Source organism: Panthera pardus, unplaced genomic scaffold (assembly GCF_024362965.1).
Source record: "Panthera pardus isolate Hobbes unplaced genomic scaffold, ASM2436296v1 HiC_scaffold_25, whole genome shotgun sequence".
Classification (NCBI taxonomy): domain Eukaryota; kingdom Metazoa; phylum Chordata; class Mammalia; order Carnivora; family Felidae; genus Panthera; species Panthera pardus.
The window spans coordinates 21,651,207-21,676,361 of NW_026526821.1; the positions used below are offsets into that span (position 1 = coordinate 21,651,207).

General features: G+C 44.6%; 2 protein-coding genes across 4 annotated transcripts in view; one reads left to right on the forward strand and one right to left on the reverse strand.

Moving 5' to 3' along the window:
• RPRD1B (regulation of nuclear pre-mRNA domain containing 1B) overlaps nt 1-2,377 on the reverse strand; it is a 67,347-nt gene extending 64,970 nt beyond the window's left edge. Inside the window, exon 1 of one of the 3 annotated variants that reach the window (XM_053890264.1) lies at nt 1,841-2,377. In XM_053890264.1, the coding sequence (XP_053746239.1) occupies nt 1,841-1,991 (151 nt within the window). In that variant the 5' untranslated portion in view covers nt 1,992-2,377. The remainder of the gene's footprint in view (nt 1-1,840) is intronic. The other 2 variants (XM_019458528.2, XM_019458527.2) reach the window with 2 other exon arrangements.
• A 60-nt stretch (nt 2,378-2,437) lies between these two features.
• The window catches only part of TTI1 (TELO2 interacting protein 1), a 44,537-nt gene continuing 21,819 nt past the window's right edge, over nt 2,438-25,155 (forward strand). The window contains exons 1-2 of the mRNA XM_019458526.2: nt 2,438-2,533; nt 18,912-21,251. Of these exons, the coding sequence (XP_019314071.2) occupies nt 18,950-21,251 (2,302 nt within the window). The 5' untranslated portion in view covers nt 2,438-2,533; nt 18,912-18,949. The remainder of the gene's footprint in view (nt 2,534-18,911; nt 21,252-25,155) is intronic.

Sequence of the window (25,155 nt, forward strand, 5' to 3'; positions counted from 1 at the left end):
CTAGGCTTATGCCCCAGCTATAATCTCTCAGTATCTTTACCTTCTCATCTGTAAAATGGGAGATAATAATGCTAGCCTCCTTAAAACAGTAGGCTCCATGAGATTAGGATCATATAAAATTAGGGTGAAAGGAGCTTCATAAATGAATGCACTCTGTTACTTTCCATAAGTCAAATAGGATGAGGCGGGGAATCAAGAAGGCTTCACAAAAGTGACATCTGAGATGGACTTCGACCTCTCTGAGGTCCCTGTAGAGGTGATTCACATCTCGGATGTTGGAAATAGTATCTGAATGGCACAGTGGGGTACAAGAAGGAGGATCTGGGGGGCTCCAGGTTCTAGCCCCCAAATGCCCAGAGGGGACCCCATCTCAGTACAACACGTGATATCTGGAGGGAGGGGAGTCTCTGCTACAGGGCTAGAACTGGGTCTCCGGAAAGAATTCTGGAATTTGGTGCCTGACAGCCTGATGTAGTCTAAGCCTCCCCAGTTCTGAGGCCTTGAAAATACTTAACCACGTAGGTGGGATCTCCACCTCACAGACAGGAGAAGCACATGTAAAGCTACTTCCTATACTATGGAGGGCCTACGACGCAGAGGCTGTCCACAATTGCTCTAAGGTTCATTGCCTCAGCTTTCTGCTATGCAATCGTCAGGGTAACAGCTGTAAAGGTGCCTATCCTTCCCCATCGAGCTGTACGCACTTGAAGGCAAAGACCCTGCCTCACGCGGAGTAATTAGCAGTCCCATTTCACCATTGCTTATGAAATGTCTACACTGTGCCTGACACCAAGCCGGATGGTCATCCGCACTATCCTGTTTACTGTTTACTCCTTGCCACAGCCAGTTGTTTGAGCCTCAGTTTTTCCTCATCTGCAAAGTTCCCACTCCAGAGAACTCTGAGAATTTAAAAAATGGCAATGTATGTGAAGGTACCAGTACTGCACCTGGCACATAATTAAAGGCACAGCAAATATCAGTCTTCATCATACCCACTTTATAGGTAAGGAAACTGAGGGTCAGAGAAGCTAAGCTACCGGGGTCAGTGAATGGCAAAATCAGGCTTAAATTCCAGGCAGTCGGCCTTTGGAGCCAACGTGTTATCAAGCACCCGGCTCAGTGCCTGGCACATAACAGGCTGGGCTCAATGAATGAATGTCAGATCCTGAGCAGGGTCCAGAATCAATGAAAGATGCATGAGAAGAGAGGCCTGAGAGAGAAGGTCTAGGTAGTGTGGCCTCTTAACCGCTCTACAATGGGGGTAACTGTACCCACTTCACAGAGCGGGTCTGAGTGCGAGGATGTACGTAAAGTTCTCAGCATAGTGACTGGCACAGAATAAAGGCTCTGTAAGTGGCAGCTATCTTTGTCCTCGTTTTACAGATGAGACAACAGAAGCACAGGGAGATGAAGACACTAGCCCAATATCATTCAACCAATAAGGGGCTAAGCCAGGACTTGATCTAGGCAGTCTTACTCCAGAATCCTCTGGCTCCTACTCCAAATGCCCAGCAAAGCGCCTGGCACACAACAGCCTTGGGCCAGCACCTTCTACAAGGGTGTCGAGATAATAATAGTCACAAGTGGCAGGAGGAGCCGAAGGGGAAACGGGCCGGATGAACTGGGAGTCTGGGAACCTCAGACAAGTACCTTAAACCTTCCCGGGCCTCAGTTTCCTTCTCCGAGAAATGGGAATAACACTGTCTCCAACCTCAGAAGTGCAATCAGAGGCCGGGGCTTGGAAAGCAAGCCTCCACTAAGAAGCTAGAGGGGCCTCGGCAGTGAGCCGAGGAGAGGACAATCCAGGGGAGTCCCAAGGGGCTACAGAGGGGGTGTTTACCTTTGCGGAGCTCGCGGTGCCACACGGAGACGATGGGTCCCGCATGCTTGCGGTGGTGTATGAGCCACAGGGACAGGGTTTGCACGCTCTGTTGAGAGTTGCTCAGCTCCGAGAGCTTCTTCTCCAACGCCGACTCGGAGAAGGAGGACATGGTGGCGGCAGAGAGGCCCTGCAGGGAGCGGCCTGGGCCGCCCAGTGCGGCGGGAAGAGCAACGGCGCGAGGCCGGGGTCTCACCTGACGGCTTGCGGGGCTCTTTACTGACTGACAGACGGCCAGAGGGGTAAGGAGGGGGGAGGGGATGGGTCTCCGCAGTAACAGCCACCCGCGCCGCCGCCACAAGATGGCCACCGACCTCTCACCCCGCCGTGAGAGCAGGGTCAAAGGGCAAGGGCCGGAGTAGCTGCGCACCGAGAGGTGTCGGGGCTACAGAAAAACGCCCTTTCAGTGGCGGCGGCCTCTCTGAAGTTCGCTTAGGGCACTTCGAAAGGAACAGACGAGGAGAGAGGCGCAGTTCTACGGCCTCCGGAAGGCGCTTTGACCGCTCGCAGCCGCACGCAGGCGCAGTGAATCTCACCGGAACCCTTTCTCCCGCTCCCGCAGAACCTTTCTGGCGCTGTACGGCGCGCTAGTTAGAACGTCACTTCCGGCGGGGCCGAGGAGGCGGGAGAGTGAGGGAAAGGCTGGAAGACGAGGTAAGGGAAGAGTGGCGGGAGCTAGAGGGAACTCAGCAACCGGGAGCCCTCGGAGGGGGATCCCGAGGGAGCACTCCTGCTGAGTGAGCAGGACCGGGTACGGGAGCGGGGGGGCGGGGGCGGCTTTCTCCCTAACCTGGCGGGCCCCAGGCCGCGCTCTTCTCCGTATACGTTCCGCTGTCTGGCTGTCCCCCCCCCCCAAATCTTCCTTTTGGTTCTGCCAAGCCACCCACGTGCACTTTTCACGGCTTGGCTCTTGCTGTTCTTTCTTCAAGGGTGACGCCCCTTTTCTCACCTGGGGTGCTCCCACTCAGCCTCCAGGACTACCCTTTAATGTCCAGTTCTGACGTTCAGTCTGTGACAGCACCACCATAAAACACCGTCGTGCCCTTAATTTGTTGGCTTCGTTCGGGAAATTACATGCTGCCCTGGCCCTGTGGGGGGGTCCTTTCGATTGTTTCTCAAATTTAAGTAATATGTTAACTTTTTTGAGGGTGGGGGCAGGGAAGTCAGTGGTTTCATTGACCTCCTTTAGAGCACTATTTGAGTCTCTGACCCCTTTACCTATTTTTTAAAAGTTTTAAAGTCCAGTTATCGAATCCGTGAAGAAATTTGTCTTTCTCACTGCTATGGGGGTGGTGGTAGGGAGTCAGGTTATTGTAGACATAACCGAGTTTCACATTTTACTGATTAGTGTGGAATTAACCAGAAATGGGCAAACTCCAGTTAAGAAACATTCTTCTAGTTGGTGACTGTTTTTGCTGTCACTGCACCGTATTGTAGTTCTTTGTTCAGATGCTTTGACTCTCTTCTAGACTAGAATCATCATAATTGTAGCCAACGTAGTGAGCAGTTGCTAGGGGCTAGACACCTCACAGGGTAACTCATTTGATCCTCATGGCAAAGCTATAAGGTAGTTATTATGTTATTCTCATTTGGCAGATGAGGAAACAGACAGACGTTAGGTGGCCTACCCAAGATTACATAACTAAGATTGGAGGGAAAGGACTGCTTCTTAACCTATTTTCTCATCCCACCACTTTATTTAAAGCTGATTGAGGAAATTAATATAAAAAAGGTGAATAGCCTAAAATCATACAGTTAATATCTAGTCATAATTGTAACCAAGGGCCTTTGAGTCCAAATGTAGACCATGTTTCTATATTGAATAGCACTGTCATATACTGAACCCTTTTATACCAAGTCACTTTGTATTAAGCACATTACATACTTGGTTTTATTTAATTCTTAACAACAGTTCTGCGGGATGAGGATTATTACCACTATTTCAAAGATGAGAAAACATGAAACAGGGGTGAGTAATCTGTCCAATATCACTTGGACATGGAAAATGACAGAGCTAGGAGTCAAATCGAGGTTATCTGATGTCCAATCCCAAAGTCTTCACTCCTGAGCCAGTGATTCATTCTTCCAACAAATATCTTTCAACAAATAATTGTTGAGCACCTATGTCTGAAGCACTATTTTAAGCAAACAGGATCTGTGTCCCAGGAAGCTTACCTTCTACAAGGGAAGATAGATTGAAAAAACATGCGAGTATATAATAAGTCAGAAAGCGATATCTACCTTGAATGAAAATCAAGGAGGGCGAGGAATGGATTTGTGGGAGGATGGGAGTCTGTTTTATATGCGGGTCAGAGAAGTCCTCCCTGATAGGATGACATTTGATCAGAGCCCTGAAAGAAATGAGAGAACAAGCCATATACTGTATGTGGAATGTTGTTCCACGCAGAGGGAAAACCAAGTACAATTGTTAGACCGCTGTTGGCATTTTTGAGGAACAGCAAGGAGGATGGTAAGGCCGGAGTGATAATGAACCAGAAGGCTAGAAATGAGCTCAAAAAAGCAGCCATAGACCACGTGACATGGACCACATCACGTGGGAACTTGTAAGCAATAGTAAGGAATTTGGATAATACTCTGAATTACATCAGAGTTCACTGAACACTTTTGAACAAAAGAAGAACGTTGTGGCTGTTGAGTAGAAAATAGCAAGGGTGCACGGGCCGAAGCGGGAAGACCAATTCAGCAGCTGTTGTGATAACCTAGGTGAAAGGTGAAGACCAGGTGGTGAGAGAGATAGGAGATAGGAATCTGGGGATTTTGTCTTTTAGAGGAAGACTGGGACTTGCTGACAAATTAGATAAGCGATCTAAAACAAAAATGAGTTTATGTGGTGCCAAAGGTTTTCTCCTAAGCAGCCGTAAAAATGGGAGATTGCGTTTACTGAATTGCAGAAAGAGATGGTTTGAGCAGTGAAAGCAGGAGTTTAGGTTTGTACGTGTCCAGGTGGAAATGCCTCCCCAAGTAGAGGTGTCTCCATAGGCAGCGGGGTTTATAGGTCTGGAGTTTAAGGGAGAGATCTGATGGAGATGCAGATATAAATGTGGGAGTCATAAGGGGGAATAAGTGGAGAAAGAAACAGGCCCAGTGACTGAGTCCTAGAACACTTCAACACTTAGAAGTGAACGACGAGGGGGATATAATCATGTGATTTTTTTTTTCTTTAGCCCATTAATGCCAATTGCACTGATTGATTTTCAAATATTGAGTCAGCCTTCCATCTCTAGAATAAAACCTACTTTGTCATAGTATATAATTGTTTTTACATGCTGCTGAGTTGTATTTTCTAATACTTTGTTTAGGATTTTTGCATCTGTGTTCATGGAGGAAATTTGCAGGTTTTTTATTTATGTATTGTCTTTGTTGGGTTTTGGTATCAGGGTGATAGTGGCTTCATAAAATAGCTGAGAAGATTTCCTCCTCTTCATTTTCTAGAAGATTGTGTACAATTGGTGTTAATTCCTTAAATGGTTGGTGGAAGCTTCCAATGAAACCGTCTGGGCCTGAGGATTTCTTTTCTTTTTCTTTGGTATCTGTCTTTCCCTCTCATCAGTCTTGCTAGAAGTTTGTTGATTTTATTGATCTTTTCAAAGAACCAGTTGTTTCATTGATTTTTCTCTATGTTCTCAATTTCATTGATTTCTGCTCTGCTCTTTATTATTTTCTTCTGCTTTCTTTGGTTTTATTTTGCTCCTCTTTTTCAAGGTTCTTAAGGTGGAAGTTTAGATTATTGATTTGGGACCTTTTCCCTTTTCTAATATATGTATTTACTGCTGTAAATTTCCCTCTCAGCATGGCTATAGCTGTGGCCCACAAATTTTGAGACATTGTATTTTTACTTTCATTTCTTTCTTTCTTCTTTTTTTTTTTTAAGTTTGCTTTGAGAAAGAGAAAGAGAGAAAATGAGCAGGGAAGGGCAGAGAGAGTGGAAGAGGGAGAATCCCAAACAGACTCTGCACTGAGCCTGATGCTGAGCTGGATCTCACAGCCTCGAGATTGTGACCTGAGCTGAAATCAAGAGTTGGTTGCTTAACCAACTGAGCCACATAGGCGTCCCTTACTTTCATTCATTTTTATGTATCTTTTTAAAATTTCCCTTGAGATTTCCTCTTTGATCCATGGATTAATTAGAAATGTGTTGCTTAGTTTCCAGGTATTTGGAGATTTTCCTGTTATCTCTGTTACTGAGATTTCTAGTTTAATTCCATTGTGGTTGGGGATCATACTGTATTCTCTGTTTCGTGGTGCAAGATACGATCCATCTTGATATCTGTTCTATGGTCACTTGAAAGTGTATTCTCCTGTTGTGGGTTGTAGTGTTCTTTAAATGTTGCTTAGATCCTGTTGGTTGAGGTGTTCTTGAGTTTTGTTATCCTTGCTGATTTCCTACTTGTTTTATCAGTCTTTGAGAAGTCACCACCTATGCTTGTGGTGACCACCCATAGTTCTCCTTTCAGTTTTATTCTATTTTTACTTCACACATTTTGTGGTTGTTTTGTATTTAGCATTTATGTCTTGACAGAATCCGTTGAAGATTGCTGTTTTCTCTATTGGTTTCCCCTTTAATGGTTATAGAATGTCCCTCCCTATCTCTGGTAATTTTCTTTTTTCTGAAGTCTATCTGATGTTGAGATAACCACTCTTGCTTGCTTTTGATTAATGTTTGCATGATAATGTCCCTTTTCCTCTGTCCTTTTACTTGCAACCTACCTATATTCTATTTGAAGAGAGTTTCTTGTAGACAGCATAGACATAGGTCATATTTTGTAATCTACTCTGACATTCTCTATTTATTTTTTCATTGGTATATTTAGACCTTTTATATTTAATATAATTATTATGATAGAGCTTAATCTTCCATTTTGTTTTTTGTTTTCTGTTCTGGTTTTTGTTTCTCTATTTTCTTTTTCTAGCTTTCTTACAGGTTACTTGAACATTCTTTGGAATTCCATTTTATTATCACAGCATTTCTGAATGTATCTCTTTGGAACCATTTTAATGGTTCTTCTAGGTATTGCATTGTACGTAATTTATCTTTACCAGCACTAGTGAAGGATAGTAGCCTTACTTCCCTTTATGTCTCCTTGCCCTCCCCCATTTATAATATAATTGTTGTAAATATTTCCTCTACACGTACATTTAGATCCAAATCAGACAGGGTTACAATTTTTGCTTCAACTATCAAACACAATTTAGAAAACTCAAAAGAATAAGGAAAGCCTATTATATTTATACATATCTTCACATACCATGTTCTTTCTTCCTCTTTGACACAAGTATTCCTTTTTTTTTTTTTTTTTAATTTAATGTTTATTTATTTTTGAGAGAGAGAGAGGGAGACATAGAATCTGAAGCAGGCTCCAGGCTTTGAGCTGTCAGCAGAGTCCCATATGGGGCTCGAATTCATGAACTGTGAGATTATGACCTGAGCTGAAGTCAGATGCTTAACCAACTGAGCCACCCAGGCACCCCTAGTATTCCTTTTTTTAATGTGTCCTTTCTGTTGAAAGAATTTCCTTTAGCTATGTTTTTTTTAGAGCAAGCCTGATGGTGATAAATTCTTTTAGTTTTCTTTCATCTGAGAATGTCTCGATTTACACTGCACTCCTGATGGGCATTTTGGCTCAGTATATGATTCTGTCTCGATAGTTCTTTTTTTTTTTTTTTTTTTCCTTTTTTTTCTCCCAACACCTGAAAGTTATTGTGCCACTTCTTTCTGGCTTACATGGTTTCTGATGAGAACTCCATTGTCATTCCAATTATTTTTTCTCTGTAGGCAAGGTATCATTTTTCTGACTGCTTTCATTATTTCTTTTGTCATTCCTTTTCAGAATTAAATTATGATGTAATTATAATCAGTGTAAATTTCTTTGGATTTATCCTATTTGGGGTTCACTAAGCTTCCTGAGTATATAGATGTATGTTTCGTGCCAAATTTGAGGGAGTTGTCAGCCATTATTTCTTTGAGTGGTTTCTCAGCTGTGCCCTTTTTCACCTCCTCTTCTGGAACTCTTAGATCTTTTGTTATGGTCCGTGGGTCCCTGAGGCTCTTTTCAGTCTATTTTCTTTCAGTTGTTCAGATTAGGTAATTTCTGTTATTCATTTTTACAGCTCATAGGTTCTTTCCTGTGCCCCCTCCATTCTGCTGTTGAACTTGTCTGCTGACCTTTTCATTTGTTACCGAATTTTTCAGTTCTAAAATTGCTATTTATTTTTTTCTTTATATCTTCTATTTCTTTGCTGAGGCTTTCTATTCTTTCGTTTGCTTCAGGCAAGTTCAGAATTGCTCATTGAAGCATTTTAATCATGGCTGCTGTAATAACTTTGTCAGATAATTCTCACATCTGTCATCTCAGTGTTGAATGTATTAATTGTCTTTATTCTTTCAGTTTGAGATCTTCCTGGTTCTTAGTATGATGAATGATTTTTGATTGGACATTTTTGCATTATGTTCTGAGTGACACTCTGGATCTTATTTAAGTCTTCTGTTTTAGCTGGCTTTTTCTGACACCACTCTGGCAGAGGAAAGGGTTACCCCTCCCCCCCTTACTGCCAAGTGCCAGTAGAAGTCCAGATTCCTCACTTGGCCTCCTTTGACACCCAAGGGGAAGAGCTCCTCACTACTGTCCAGTAGAAGTAAGAGTTCCACTCCCCACTTGGTAACCAGTGCACTGCACTAGGGGTGGCCTCATTATCACAGGACTGTAGTGAAAATCATAACTATCCACTAGGCCTCCTCTGACACTACCCCAATGATGAAAGAAAAGAGCATATATTCTTGATGTACACCCTTTTCTAAGTTAAGAGCCACTTTTCTAGAATATACTGCCTACCAAAGAACTTCTTGTCTAGTAGAAGGTATAAGCACATAGTGTTAGTGTAATACAAGGCACTGTTTCACAAGTATTCTGTAGAGGACAGCTGTAAACAAAATGAGCCTAAAGTAATTTCTAGAAGGATCTATGGGAGGTCTCCTTGATTCCCCTCCTCCACCTTCTATTTTGTATATGCCGTAGGGTTCTATTGTATACTCCTCCCTTGCAGGGCTAGACCCTCCAGTTAACTTTGTATCTCCCTTTCCTTGTCAAGAACTTAGCACAGTGAGTGGCACATAGTATATGCTAAGGAAACATTTCTGGGTAGAAAGAAGTAGGAAGCTACAAAATATCATGGTATGCTGGAGGTTTTGTGTTTATCCAGCTTCTTTTACTCATTTTTAAAAAATGTTTATTTTTAGAGAGAGAGAGAGAGAGAGAGAGAGTGCACATGACCCGGGGAGGGGCAGAGAGAGGGGAGACAGAGAATCCCAAGCAGGCTCCACGCTGTAAGCACAGACCCTGACGCAGGGCCTGACCCCATGAACTGGGAGATCATGACCTGAGCCAATCAAGATTTGGACGCTTAACCGACTGAGCCACCAGGCACCCCTCTTTTACTCATTTATTAAACAAACAGTGAGTGGGACCTGCTTGGCAGACACTGTATCAGATGCTAGGAAAATCACAAGTAACTAAAAAAGTGTACTATTCAGTTGGAGAGATGCACTAATAAACCAGTCGTTTTATTTTACATTTTTTTTTTATTTTAAATTTTTTTTTTTTTTTTTTTTTTTTTTTTACATTTATTTATTTTTGAGAAACAGAGTGAGACAAAGCATGAACGGGGGAGGAGCAGAGAGAGTAGGAGACACAGAATCTGAAGCAGGCTCCAGGCTCTGAGCAAGCGGTCAGCACAGAGCCTGATGCGGGGCTTAAACCCACGAACTGTGAGATCATGACCTGAGCCGAAGTCGGACACTCAACCGACTGAGCCACCCAGGCGCCCCTAAACCAGTCATTTTAACCCATAGCAGTGGTCCCCCAGTGTACTTTGTACACTACTGCCAGATGGATACTGAGCACGTACCCCTTCATCACCTGGTTCTTATTCTTCAGAAGATAGAGTTTGTGTAGAATGTGTACAATGCGGGATTCCCATGCCTGGCTGGTCATCAGACTGACCTTGAAAACTTTTAAAATAGTTTCAGAAGCATACCTGCCATCTCCTCCACCCCAATATAGGTTCTGATTCAGTAGCTCTGGTGTGGGGCCCGGGAATCTGTACTTACATCGCTCCCCCTTGATTCTGATAAGCAGACTGGGGGAACCTCTGGTATGGTAGAAAGTGTGTGTGCAGCCTTTGGAGTCACACAGGCTTGAGGTGAATTCCATGTCTGACATTGCTTGACCTCTCTGAGCCTTGTGTTATAGTCAGCTTCGGGATGAGGAACTTTTATGCACATAAAATACCTAGAACATGCCGGGCATTTGGTGAGTTTTGTTCAACAAATATTAATTCTCTTCCGTCTGTCCAAGAACTCGTATTGGCAATTCTCAGGTCTGAACTCCTGTCTCTGGAATCTAAACCCAGTCTTTCTATCCATATGCTTGTTATTCAAAGTTAGAACTTTTGGAGATCATCTTATCTACCAAGTGTATGTTAGGTTGAAAAAACTGAAATTCATGGAAGTCACACAGCCAAGAGTAGAGCCAGGACTAGAATCCAGATAGTCAGATTTGTGTTCTTATTGTGGCCCTGTCCTAGAAACAGCCTATAAGTGGCCTAGCCAAAATCTAGAGCTATGATTGCCTCTTAAGAATGAACCTAGCAAGATCTTCCCATAAAGGATGATGTCATCTACCTGTAGGAATTACCCCAAGAGAAGAAGAATATGGCAGTTTTAACCCAGAATCCAGTTGAGGCGTAGCTGATATTAAAGCTCTACCAATGAGAGAACCAGACCTTAGAATGTGGCTGTTGACTCAGCAGGCATTTATCGAATACCTGCTCTGTGCCAGAAGCAATAAGCAAACATGTCAAGTTATCACTCTTCTAGAGCCTATATTCTAGTGAGAGGAGAGAAACAGTAAACAAATAAATAGTAGATAATCTTGTTTGACGGATGGTGCTAAGTGCTGTTGAAGAAAACTACAGTCAGGGAAAGAAGATAGGGAGTGCCAGGGTGGGGAGGAGTGAGGATGGGTTGCAGTTTTCCATAGGAGTGATCAGAGAAGGCGTCACTCAGGAGTCACGTTTGAGCAAAGCCCTAAAAGAGATGAGAGAGCAAATCGGGAGGATATATGGCAGAGCAGCAAGTGCAAAGGCCCAGGTGATCAGAATGTCAGTCCTGAATGGTGTGTGGCTCACCTGCTCTGATGGCATCTCTATCTTGTCTTTGCATTTTCTAGATGCTTTCACTCTTCTTCCTCCAGGCCTTTGCTTGTAACAGGCATTTTACCTCGAGCAGCCTTCATGCATAGCCCCAAACGTGTAGTCCCTGAATTCCAACACAAATCCTCCTCCCTCCATGAACACTTCACTGTTGGTGTTCATTTTTTCCCCCAAATTTCTTTTGTGCTTCTTTCTTTCTCCCTTTTTCACTTCTTGATTGTATGATATAGTAAGTACTCTGTCTACCGTCTTATCCTTGAAGTGTCTGTAAGGCATAGCACTTTGTCCTGTACAGATCGCTCCCATTTGTCTTCACCTGTATGCCATGGCCCAGGGATGGTCCCTGACCCATCCCCATGACAAGGCAGAGAGAGAGGAGAGAACCAGGAGAGGCCGTGGTGGGGAACAGGTTCGCCCATGCACTACAATTGCAGATGTCTTCCCTTGCCTCTTTAGTGACTGCTTTCCACAACCACAGTCTGGGCACACTGAGCTGGGAAGGTAGAGTTGGCCATCAGCAATCGAGAATTGGTTATTCAGGCTTATGTTTTTTCAGTCCCAGTCTGCCACAGTTGAACTCTGGATGGTATTCTCTACTCAGCCAGAGAGTCCAAAGGCCTCATCCCAGTATCACTTTGGGCCAGAATGCCCCTGGTGCCGTCAGTTACAGCAACAACAAACCTCGCAGTGCCACTTTAAATAATCAGGGTTGCATTTTATAGGAAAAGAATCTGGAACTCCTGAGTCTCTAAGTCTCTAAACAATTCTTTCTGTAATTGACATATTGTCACACAAGTGTGATTTCACGGCCCTCCCATAAAGGTATATGATTGCCTTTTATAGTCGTGTCAAAGTAGCAATTTGGTATACTCTCTTCCTTACAGAAAGCTGGTTTATCTCTTTCTGAGTCTATAGCCCATTCTTTTGAAGATCTCCAATTGTGATAAATCTTTATCTGTAGAGTACTCCATTAACAGAATATACCGAAATCTACCCATTCTGCTAGAGAAGGGCATTTGAGCGCTTTCTGTTCAGGGGCAATTGTGGATAGTATAATCCAGAATGCATCTTTTGGTATGTTTGTGTACGCATTTCTGTTGGGTGTTTAGCAAAAAGTGAAATTACTAGATCATAGAGCATACGCATGTTCACCTATAGAATGATGCTGCCAAAGAGTTTTGCAAAGTAGTTGTGCTCCTACCAGTACTAAATGAGAGTTCTAGTTGCTTCATTTCCTCGCCAACACCTAGTGTTTTCTTTTTCTTTTCCTTTTCCTTTTCCTTTCTCTTTTTCTTTTCTTTTCTTTTCTTTTTTTCACCTTAGCCCTTCTGGTAGGTATGCAATATTTCAGTGACGTTTTAAATTGTATTTTCCTGACTAATGATGTTGAGTGTCTTTTCATATGTCGATTAGCCATTTGGACATCCTCTTTTTTGATACGTCTATTCAAGTCCTTTTCCATGTTTCTTCTGGGTTGTCTTTTTCTTAATGACTTATGAAAAATCTTATATTATCAACATGAGTGTTTTGTCACATATATAGCAAATATCTCCTCACTCTGTGGGTTGTCTTTTCACTTTCTCTCTCTCTCTCTCTCTTTTTTTTTTTTAATGTTTATTTATTCTTGAGACACACACACACACACACACACACACACACACACACACAGTGTAAGCAGAGGAGGAGGGGCAGAAAGAGAGACACAGAATCTGAAGCAGGCTCCAGGCTCCAAGCTGTCAGCCCAGACCCTGATGCAGGGCTCAAAACCACAAACCGTGAGAACATGACCTGACCCGAAGTCTGACGCTCAACCAACTGAGCCACCCAGGCGCCCCGGTCTTTTCATTCTCTTAATGATGTCTTTTGATGAACAGAAGTTGTTTAATGTAATCCAGTCTATCAATTTTTTTTATGGTTAGCCCTTTTCTGTATCCTGTTTAAGAAATCTTTGCCTGCCCCAAGATCACAAAGATGCTCTTCTCTGTTTTCTTACAGTTTCTTTACATTTCACATTTGAATCCAGTGTCTGATGGAATCAAGACATATATATTTTTTCACATGGATAGGCAAATGACACAACACCTTCCATTAAAAAGACTGTTCTTTCCACCAGGTCATTTCAGCATTGCCCTTGTCCAGTATGCAGATCTGTTGTACACGAGGGGGCTATTCTGTTCTGTTAGTCTGTTTGTCATTCTTTATGCTAATAACACACTGACTTTAATTATTATACCTTTACAGTAAACCTTAAAATCAAATAGCGTAAGAAACCACAACTTGCCAGTGTAACTTCTCCTCTTCAAGATTGTCTGTGCCATCAATTTTAGAGCATTATTGTTGCTTTCTACAAAAGTCCTGTTGGCATTTTGATTGGGATTATGATGACTCTAAGCTGGTGGTTCTCATCCAAGGGCCATTTTTACCCTCCGTGGGACATTTGGCAGTTTCTGAGGACATTTTTTGCTGTCACACCTGGAGTGATGCTACTGACATCTGGGGGACAGAGGCCAAAGATACTAGTAAATATCTTACAATGCATAGGACAGCTTTCGACTCACAAATAATTATCAAACCCAAAATGTCAATGGTGCTACTGTTGAGAAAGTCGGATTTAATATAATCATTGTTTCAGTTAGGCTTCTGTCTACCCTCTTATTGTTTTGTGTTTGACCCACTGGTTTTGCTTCTCTTTTTTCATTTTTTACCTTTTGCGGGGGGGTAAATCAAAAGTATTTATTCTACTTTTACCACTGTCTGAACATATTAAGTATGTATTCTTTTACAGTTCTTTTGGCGCTTTACCCTACAGATTTCAACATGCATTCTTGATATGTTACAGTCTGATATAAATTATCTTATCACCTCCTGATACTCCTAGACTCTTAATGCACATAACTCTTTTTACATCCCCTCCTTTGTAGCTTTTGTGCATTATTGTCGTGCATGTTGGTTTTATATATATATATATACTTAAACTGCAAAAAACATAAATATTGTTTTGTACAGTTAGTATTATTTTATATTGGTGTGTTCCATTGTTCTTAATTGCCTCCTACATACCCATGTTTCTCTCTAGATTCATTTTCTCCCTTCATTTTTTCTGTTAGTGCAGACCTGATAGCCATGTTTTTACTTGGTTTTTATCTAAACACAGCTTTATTTTACCTTCAGTTTTGAAAGATGGTTTCATAGGGTATAAAATGCAAGATTGGTAGTTATTTTCTCTCGGCACTTTAAAGGTGTCATTCTACTGTCTTCTGGATTTCATCATTTCTGTTAAGAAGTATCTATCAGGGCATCTGGGTGGCTCAGTCGGTTAAGCGTCCTACTTCAGCTCAGGTCATGTTCTCGCAGTTTGTGAGTTCGAGCCCCACATCCGGCTCTGTGCTAACAGCTCAGAGCCTGGAGCCTGCTTCTGATTCTGTGTCTCCCTCTCTCTCTGCCCCTCCCTCGCTCACACTCTGTCTCTCTCTCTCTCTCTCTCAAAACTAAATAAAACATTTTTAAAAATTGAAAAAGAAAAAAGAAGTATGTGTCCGTCTTACTGCTCCATTAGTTTTAAGATTTTCCTCTTTATTTTTGGTTTACAGCAGTTTGACTATGATATGTCTGTCTGTGTTTTTCTTTGTACTGCCAACCTGGATTTATTGAGCTTCTTGAACCTGTGGGTTGATCTCTTCCCATGTGCTTGGACATTTCTCAGCCAGTTGTCCCCCAGAAGCAGCCTTCTCTCAGAAGCCATGTATTTTGAGATCTCTGAAAACTGCAGTTTTGCCCCCTCAACCTCACATAAACCACATTAAATGCGTTATGGTTTCTCTTTCCTCAGTGACAGCCCTCGGCCTGGGCCACACTGTAATCCTGAGCTCATGTTCAGGGTCAACAAATGCAGCAAGGGTAAAAAATAAAAAACAAAAGAAACAGCTATTGACTATTGGCTCACTGAACATTCATCCCTCACTAGAGTATTCATCCATCTAGTCCTTGTTGTACCCATGACTAGTTATGCTTTAAAAAGTATTTTTGTAGTTTATCTGGTTTTTTCTAGTTGTCAGCAGAAGTTTGGCCTGCCATGCCCTACCACATCCAACTTCAAAGCAGAACGGGCACAATGTTTTTGAGTGCTTGTCATGTGCCAGATGCCCTTCTAGGTTTGAGATATATGATTGCCCAGTGTAAAGTTGCAATGACAGAGGCACCTGGGTGGCTCAGTTGGTTAAGCATCTGACTTCGGCTTAGGTCATTATCTCGTGGTCTGTGGGTTCAAGCCCCACATCAGGTTCTGTGCTGACAGCTCCAAGCCTGGAGCCTGCTTCAGATTCTGTGTCTCCCTCTCTTAGCCCCTCCCCTGCTTCTGCTCTGTCTCTCAAAAATAAATATTTTTAAAAAATAAATAAAGTTGTGAAGACAGACGTATGCATACAAGATAATACAGGGTACTAAACACCATAGTGGCGGTATGCACAGCAGTGACCGTGAAGTAGGAACGAGGAGGAGAATGTGAAATAACGCCACCTGTTCGGGAATAGCAAGTTTTGTCATTTTACATGGCTGCAGTTTCACGTGGAAGGGGTGAAGCCCTGAGAGATGAGGTTGCTAAGATAGGTGGGAGCCTGATGGCGAAGGGCCACGTGTGCCTTGGTGATTAGGCAGGCTAGGGAGAGCAGTTGAAGAATTTTAAGCAGAGAAGAGTGATCGGATTTTTGTTGTGGAAAGATTACTTACATGTCAGGGTGAAATGTGGATCCAGGAAGGGCAAGCACATGAGGCCAGGGGCCAGCGAGGAAACAGTCAGTCCAGCATTAAATAGATGGTTATCGTCACCAACAGATTGGAAAGATATTGAAGGGGTAGAATAGATGAAATTGAAGAGAATGGTGGAATTAAGAGGGAGGTGGAAGAAAGACTAAGGTTTCTGGCTCAAGGTGAGGGCTATAAATCCCAAAGGAAGCACAGAAGAGTGGGCAGAGAAGTTTAGTTTGGGATATATTGTGCATTGCCACTTCGTTAGCTCTATTGCAGTTTGTGTCATATAATCTGAGAACATAATTCTGCAGGCCCTGGGTTATTTTCTTGAAACTCCTGAGACGAATAAGAGAGATGCAGAGCCCCAGCCCATCACCTTTACTCCAGCTTCAGCCAGACCCTCTGATTTTATCTACCTTGTATGCTGGGCTTCCACTTAAACATTGTATTTGAAGAAAGTTTTCCACACTAAAAAAAAGTTACCAACAAACGGTGTTTCCTTTTTCATTCATCTTCCCATTTTAGGTCTCTGTTTCCCGTTGTTTGATGGAGCCCTTTCTCAAGTACTGGATCTTCCTTGGGAGGGTATATGGGTAATGCCCTCTCTGAATCCTTGCTTTTGTTCTTGCAGTCTGACAGGTGACTATCTTGGCGGTATATAGGGTTTGGGGGCCACAGTCCTTAATTTGCAGTCAGCAGATACTATTCCGTCGTCTTCTAGTGTCCCTTGTTGCAAATGAGAAAGCCAAAGCAAGTCTTCTAAGTTGTTTGTTGTCTCTTCCTGAAAGCATACATGATTTTTCTGTCTTTTAGTGTACAGGAATTTTACCAGAGTGTTACTAGGTGTGTATCCTTCTGTCTTTTTACTCTCCAGATAAATCTTTCTGCAACTCAGGAAAATGCTTCCGTTATTTATTTGTTTCAGCTCCTCCATCTGGTCCTTTTTCTCCTTCCAGAATTCCCAGCCATTTACACACTGGTTCTCCCAGGTCTGTTCTCCCAGTCTCACGAGTTCCATCTCTTTGTCCTTCTGCTCTGAGTTTTAGAGTAGCTCTACTTCATCTTCCAGGCCACTGATGGAATATCAGTCATTAACCATCTTCTTTTTTTAAAAAATTCCACCAACTGAACTTTTTTGGTGTGGCAAGTCATGTACTAAAAATTCTAAGGGATGTCATTCACCTTGTGATCAAGCTTTTTATTGCTTTTATTATTTTTCAAATTAACACAACCCCTTCTGTTAATCTAAGACTTACCACCTCAGAGAGTGCTGTGCCAGCTTTTCCTGCCTCTTGACTCCTGGGTCCCATTAAGTGGTTATCTTCCTTTCCTTCTGTTCCAACTACAGTACCAGAGGGGATGGCCCAGCAGCCTCTGGGTCCTCAGTGTGTGGGCCGGTGCCAGTGGGGTGTCAGCAGTCCCAGGCTGAGCCTTCTGGCATCAGTGACCTGAGATAGGGAAGATTTGAGCTTCCTCCCTTCCTTAGCTTCTCGGGGGGGGGGGGGGGGGGGGGGGGGCGGTCACAGCAACCAGGAGATATCTCCCCCAGTGAGCCTCACAGAGACCAGCTTTGCCCTTTCTTGCGGAAGACCATGGAACTCTGTGGACCAGACTCTTTCTAGGGTTTTAGAGCCTGATTGTTGCCCTGAGCCCTCTCCTGACCCAGGAGGAAAATCTGGCCCTGGCTCGCTCTCTCTGGGCTGAGTAGGTCTTGCTCACACGCTCACCAGGCTCCAATTGCCTGCTAGCCTTGTAGTCAGTGGGGCTCAGGAGGGTTGATTGGATTGGGGACAGGGAGAGGCATCATGTCTCCAGAAGCCCCCAGCAAGTTGAGCCAAAAGAGAGGGAGAGATTGTGAGAGACAGACTGACAGACCCCACCAAACTAGACAATCTCTAAGCCTCCTTCCAGTGCCAACATTTTACAGTTGTACACATTTATGGTCTCCAGCTTCAGCTCAGTCCTCAGTACCCTTGGGCCACACTTTTATGTCTTCCCAGCATGCTCTGCTTCCCCAGAGGGAATGTTTGAGACTTTTATTTCTCTTCTCAAGCCCTCTGTTTACCTCACTTCTTGTTCACTGCCAGCCCATGACTTTGAATTTCTTCTCACAGAGAAAAGAGATTTTCTGGTATTAAGTTGTTCACTTCCTTCAGCCACCTATAGACCTATCTCCTTTCACTGCCTGCCTGCCTGCCCTCCATCTTTCCATCCTGTTGGGCTCTCTTCACCCGTGATTTCTGTAATAGCGTGTGCTCCTGGTTTTCCCGTTTCTTTGGCTACTGCCTTCCGTTTTGTTCTGCCCTTGGTCTCACCCAGCTCTGACTCTTCTCCTATATCACTGGCTGCCGGGGCATCTTCTCAGTGCATAAAGTTGATCATATCAACTTCGGCTTAAAACCTCTCCATGACAAGAACAGACAAAATTAATCCGTGGGGATAGGAGTCAGAATAGAGGTTACCACTGGGCAGGGGAAATAGGAATTGACTGTAAAAGGCCTTGAGGGAGCCTTCTAGGGTGTTGGAAATATTCTCTATCTTGTTTTGGATAGTGGTTACATAGATCTCTATATACACAAAAATCCACTGAGCTGTACGTTAAGACTAGTGCATTTTACTCTGTAAGTGTCCTACCTCGACTTAAAAAAAGATAAAACCTTCCGTGGCTCTCCATTACTACCACAGGTTAAGATCCAAACTCCTTAGAACAGCCCACAGTCTTATTTATTCCTCCCTCAGGTCTGGCTCAAGCATCTTCCTCCTGTGAAACCCACCCCGGCTTCCCCAGGGTTCGGACATTCAGGGCTTCCACAGTCAGGGTCGTGAGCACGGGCCTGTCCTAACTCTCTGACCGCGTGGTAGCTGTCCGTCTGCTTCCCTCACTGGTCCGGGGCCCCCTAAGAAGAGCGGCCGTCTCTCTTCAGTTCCCTCGCCCCCCTCGTGCCTTGTGCAGCACCTGGCACGTAGGCCCCCGCGAGATGTCTGGTGATCGACTGAATGCAGGTTCTCTTTGCATTTGCTTTGAGCTTGACCTTTACTGGGGGTTTTCTTCCTCCAGCCTGCGGGATGCGTCCTCAGTGAGAAGGCCGCTGCGCAATGGCGGTTTTTGACACTCCTGAGGAGGCCTTTGGTGTTTTACGTCCGGTCTGTGTTCAGCTCACAAAGACACAGACGGTGGAGAACGTGGAGCGTCTGCAGGCACAGTTGCGAGCCGTGAGTGACTCTGCCCTTCAGGAGCTCCAGCAGTATGTCCTCTTCCCTTTGCGATTCACCCTGAAGACCCCGGCTCCCAAAAGAGAGCGCTTGGTCCAGAGCGTGGTGGAGTGCCTCACGTTTGTCCTCTCTTCAACATGTGTGAAGGAGCAAGAACTTCTCCGGGAGCTCTTTTCGGAACTCTCCGCTTGTCTGTATTCGCCCAGCTCCCAAAAACCCGCAGCTGTGTCCGAGGAGTTGAAATTGGCGGTGATCCGGGGCCTCAGCACATTAATGCACTCGGCTTATGGGGACATCATTCTGGCTTTTTACGAGCCCTCCATTCTGCCTCGTTTAGGATTTGCCGTATCTTTACTGTTGGACCTAGCAGAACGGGAGAAATCAAAGCAGATTAAAATTGCCGCCTTAAAATGTTTACAGGTTTTACTCTTTCAGTGCGATTGTCAAGACCATCCGAGGTCCTTGGAGGAGCTCGAGCAAAAGCAGCTGGGGGACTTGTTTGCCTGCTTTTTACCTGGAATCTCAATGGCACTGACCAGGGTCATCACAGGAGACTTCAAACAGGGGCACGGCATTGTCGCGTCTTCTCTAAAGATCTTTTACGAGACAGTGAGTTTCATTATGGCTGATGAGCAGCTCGAAAGAATCCCACAGGTTCAACCGAAGCCTGCAGTGGAGCACAGAGTAGCAGAGCTGGTGGTTCACAGGGAAGCCAAGTGGGTAAAAAATACCAGCGACAAATTGACTCTCCTTATTAAAAAGATAATCGAGTGTGTTTCAGTTCACCCACACTGGAAGGTGAGGCTGGCACTGATAGAACTCGTCGAAGCCCTTCTTCTGAAGTGCAGCCAATCACTGGTCGGATCGGCTGGACCCCTTCTGAAGGCTCTGGTGGGTCTAGTGAATGACGAGAGTCCCGAAGTCCAAGCCCAGTGCAGTAGAGTTCTGAGACATTTCGCAGACCAGAAGGTAGTGGTAGGCAACAGAGCCTTCGCCGACATCCTGTCAGAGAACCTGCACTCCCTTGCCACATCTCTTCCCCGCCTAATGAACTCCCAGGACGATCAGGGCAAATTCTCGACGCTCTCCGTGTTACTCGGTTATCTGAAACTCTTGGGCCCCAAAGTGAACTTCGTCCTCAACTCCGCGGCCCATCTTCAGCGCCTTTCCAAAGCGCTTGTCCAAGTTCTAGAACTAGACGTGACTGACATCAAAATCGTTGAAGCGCGGCGCTGGAATTCTGATCAGCTGAGTGCTTCTCCGGAGACCGCGGCCGCGCAGCCATGGAGTCAGATGCAGAAGAGGTACTTCCGCTTCTTCACCGACGAGAGGCTCTTCCTGCTCTTGCAGCAGGTGTGTCGGCTTCTCGGCTTTTACGGGGACCTCTATTTGCTCGCAGATCACTTTATGGAGCTGTACCACGAATCTGTGGTTTACCGGAAGCAAGCTGCCATGATCCTGAATGAACTGGTTGCGGGGGCTGCTGGGCTGGAGGTGGAGAATCTTCACGAAAAACATATAAAAACAAGCCCAGACGAACTGAGGGAGATCGTGACATCTATACTTGAAGAATACACAAGCCAAGAAAACTGGTATTTGATCACTTGTATCGAATCTGAAGAAGCGGGAGAGGAGCTAACAGTGAAGCAGTCAGGCCTCCGGGCCATCACATCTGGTGCACACACCTGCCAAGTTCCATCTTTTCCAGCCTTCTCAAAGCCAAGTGCCACTATTTGCTCCATGAACGGCAACATCTGGCAAATATGCATCCAGTTGGAAGGGATTGGGCGCTTTGCGTGTGCCCTAGGAGAAGACTTTCGTTTGCTCTTGATGTCAGCCCTCTATCCGGTACTGGAGAAGGCTGGAGACCAAACTCTGCTCGTTAGTCAGGCAGCTACCAGTGCCATGATGGACATTTGCCGTGCTTGTGGCTACGACTCTCTGCAGCACCTGATCAATCAAAATTCGGACTATTTGGTGAATGGAATCTCTTTAAATCTGCGTCATCTGTCTCTGCACCCCCATACCCCAAAGGTCTTGGAAGTCATGCTGTGGAACTCAGATGCTAGCCTGCTCCCTTTGGTGGCAGATGTGGTTCAGGATGTCTTGGCCACTTTGGACCAGTTTTATGATAAGAGAGCTACTTCCTTTGTCAGCGTCCTGCATGCCCTGCTGGCAGCATTAGGTACATTCAGAACCCTTTTTAATGCTGATTTGGGGGAAGGACTAGTATCCTTGTGTTTTGTGTGTGGTTATGTAATGGAGAACATAATTTGAATAGCTGTCGGTCCAGTCCCACATGTTATGAGAGCGGTCCACTGCCCTTTTTTTTTTTAATGTTTATTTTTGAGAGACATAGCGTGAGCAGGGGAGGGGCAGAGAGAGGGGGAGGCACAGAATCTGAAGCAGGCTCCGGGCTCTGAGCTGTCAGCACAGAGCCCCATGCGGGGCTCGAACCCACAAACTATGAGACCATGGCCTAGGCCCAAGTCAGCCGCTTAACCAACTGAGCCATCCAGGCGCCCCACTTTTTTTATATACTTCTGATAATCTCTACCATATATTGAGTTCCTGCTCTGTGCAACAGACATAAACCCTGTAGACTAAATGTGAACATCATTTTTATTTTACAGAAAAGAAGAACTAAGGCTCAGTGAGATCCTACTTAGCCAGGGTCACACAGGAAATAAGGAGTAAAGTCAGGATTTATGACAGTTTTGTTCTTTTCAATATACCAAACTGCTTCTGACAATACTTGGAGTTAGTGGTATCTGTGCTGGTGGGGAATAGGAATAGCAGGAATTAGTCCACAGATCAGCTAGAATATTACTGTCCAGTGGAACTTTCTGTGATGATGGAAACAGTTTGTATATGTTCTATTACAGTAGCCACTAGGCAACATGTGGCTAGTGTAACGGAGGTATGAATTCTTTCTTTTTAATTTAAATAGCCACATGTAGCTAGTGACTACCATAGTAGAGGTCTAGAAACTTTCTTTTAACCTTTTAATTGTATGAGGTGGTTTGAGTTTCTCTCCTTTCTTTTGGTCCTGTTGGGTGTCTATTGGAGGTATTAGTAACCATTAAAATGGCGAAGTTTTGGACTACAAGAAAAAGAACCTCTCAACTAGATAGTCCGTCTTCAAATGAAAAAAACATAGTGAGTTATATACTTGAGTCCCTTTTATCCGAAGACCCTATCTCTAGTATTTATTTCAGTACGAGTAGCCTCCAAAGTAGGTGGGAATGTCGCTGGCCTCATTTTGTCAGCCGAGAAAGCCAAAGCCATGTAAGAAAGTTTGTCACAGCAAGGCAGGCGACTGGAACAGAGACAGCCGTCTGCCCTGTACCTGATGCCATTTCCACTGTTCATTCATTCATTCGTTCATTCACGAACGTTCACGTGCCGTCTAAATGTCCTTTTATTCATTCATTCAGTGAAGAGTGCCTGCCATATGTCAGACACTGCTAAGTAACCAGGATATAGCCGTGAACAAGACAGATAAACTCATGGAATTTTCTTGCTACTGCAAAAGAAATGAAAGACAAGTAAATCATTGAACAAGTTCCCTTTGGATTCTAATGAGCACTGTGAGGAAAATAGGTAACTTGCTGCAAGGGAGCGACAGGGCCAGGTAACTTTAAGTAGAGCGGTCAGGGAGGGCTTCTCTAAGAAAGCAACACTAAAGCTGAGACCCGAAGGCTGAGAAGGGTCCCTCAGTACATACGGAGCTGTCGTATCCTTTTTATGGTTTTTAAGAACATTCAGGCAAAGGGAACTGGTGCAGAGATCTGGAGGGAAGACAGGGCTTGAGGCCCTCAGAGACTGGAAGAGAGGCCGCTGTGGAGAGAGTGATGCAAGACAAAGCTGGAAGGGTGGGCAAGGGTAAACCCTGCACAGCCTTGGAGACCGAGGGAAGGAGTTTGGATTTTATTTTGCAACCACTCGTAAGTCTGCGTACTGGACTAGCTGCTGGGACGTCACTGTTGCCTGGGAAGAACCGGGCCCCTGCCCTCGTGGCAGGCTGGCTTGCTTCCGCAGTCCGAATGTAGCACAGACTTCCACCTTTAGTACTTCAGGGAACTACACTGTGTGTCCGTTTGAGATTTTAAAAATATATTGAGGCAAGGCCTATTAAATATATCCTCTCAGGAGATATCTCAGTGTGGGCCTTGAAAACTGAATTCCCTTGGACTGCTGATATCTTTGGTCATCTCTAAAGGAGAAACCCTGTGTAGCACTTTTTTTTTTTTTAATGTTTATTTTTGAGAGAGAGAAGGTGGGGAGGAGCAGAGAGAGAGAGGGAGACAGAGGATCCAAAGGCGGGCTGGGCTGTGTGCTGTCAGCGCCCCTATGTGCTGTTGAGCCCCAGTGTGGGGCTCGAACTCACGAACCGTGAGATCATGACCTGACCTGAAGTCGGTGGGAGTGGAAGTGTGGTCTCACAGAACCTCTAAAAGGTCTGCAAAGAACCCCGCACACGTTTTAGGAAATGAAAGTATATCAGGAGGGTTAATTCCTTAGGAGAACTGACTTCGAGGGCAGTACATTTAATCTGGTTGTTGTTTTTTAAGTAATCTATATACCCAACGTGGGGCTCGAACTCACAACCCTGAGGTCAAGAGTCGCACACTCCACTGACTGAGCCAGCCAGGCGCCCCACATTTATGTTTTGGATGGAAAGTTTCAACCTGCTCTCCGAAGAGGTTGCCCCAATTTAAACCCCTATCAGCGATGCGGGAGAGTGCTCATTTTGCCACGCCCTCATCCACACTATATTCCGGAGCTTTTTGCTAATCCTTGCTTATCCGATAGGAGAAGAATAGCACCTTATTATAGTTTAATTTACGTTAAGAGGGAGGTTGAGCTTCTTTTCATATGTTTAAAAGCCATTTGTGAGCCAAGACTTTAATGTCTGGCACTAGCCGAATGTAGAAATAATCTTCGCAGCACGTCCACTCTGAGTATCGTAAATGCTGGGTCCTGGTTTTAACTTGTTGGGAATTCGATCCCTTAGAGGATACTAGGGCCTGACACATCTGGGGATGGGGCATTGAAGAAATGGCATGGTTGATCCCTACACATGGGGATCTCTAGATCCTGGATTGAAGGCTCTTACCCAGCATTATCTCTCTGCCGCTCCCACTAGCCTGGCCCTGCCATCTCCCCTGTGTTTTTGCTCCTACTCTGTGCACATGCTCCTTGATGGAAAGGAAATTAGCAGGTGCTAAAGCTTATCGGAGGCATTTTTCCTGCTGTCTGTGAAAAGAGGGTGAAAATTCACACTGGGGTTTTCTTGTTTCTTTAAGTGTTAGAGCCTTTTTTGAAATGAAGCCCAGGGGAACCCCAGGGTACAAGAATAGTTGAAATCAGAGCTGCTGGGTTAGAGAGGGGTTAGAAGTCCTGAGTCCACCCCCTTTAGCATGCTGTCTTTTGGGGCCCTCCCTGTTGTGGCCCCAGGACATTTCTGCAGAGCCCTAGGGCTCCAGTTTGAAAACCGCTGGCTCAGTTGATGTTTAAGGCTTATTCTGTGGTGACACATCAGAAGTATTGGAGCATCACTGAAGAAGGGAAAGCTTTGGGGAGAAAATGCCAGCCTTTTATATCAGAAATACAGATGTGAGGGGCTGTGTCCTAAGTCCCTGTAGAGCCTGTCTTCTGCTACTGAGCAGTGCATCTTGTACTCAGAATTTTGTCACTTGCATGTATTCTCCAGTCTAGCATGTTTTTTCATCCAGTATATATCTTGAGCACCTACTCCATGCTGGGCATATTGGATTCCAGTGGCGCTCCATGGAGCATGGAATCTAGTGGGAGATTCAGACCCTAAACAGTAACTCAAGATAAATGTAATTGCAAATCATGGTGAGTTGATGTGAAAGGAAAGAAGATGGTGCTATATAGGAGCCTGTGAGGGACCTAAATTGGATTGGGAAGTCAAGGGATGGCTTTGCTGGGCAAGTCCTATGTGTATTGAGATGTGAAAGGTGAGTTGGAATTAGCCAGGTGTGACATAGTGGGGAAAGTATTCCAGACAGCGAGAACAGCATCTGCAAAACATTCTAGGGCAGGAAAATACCTGCCACATT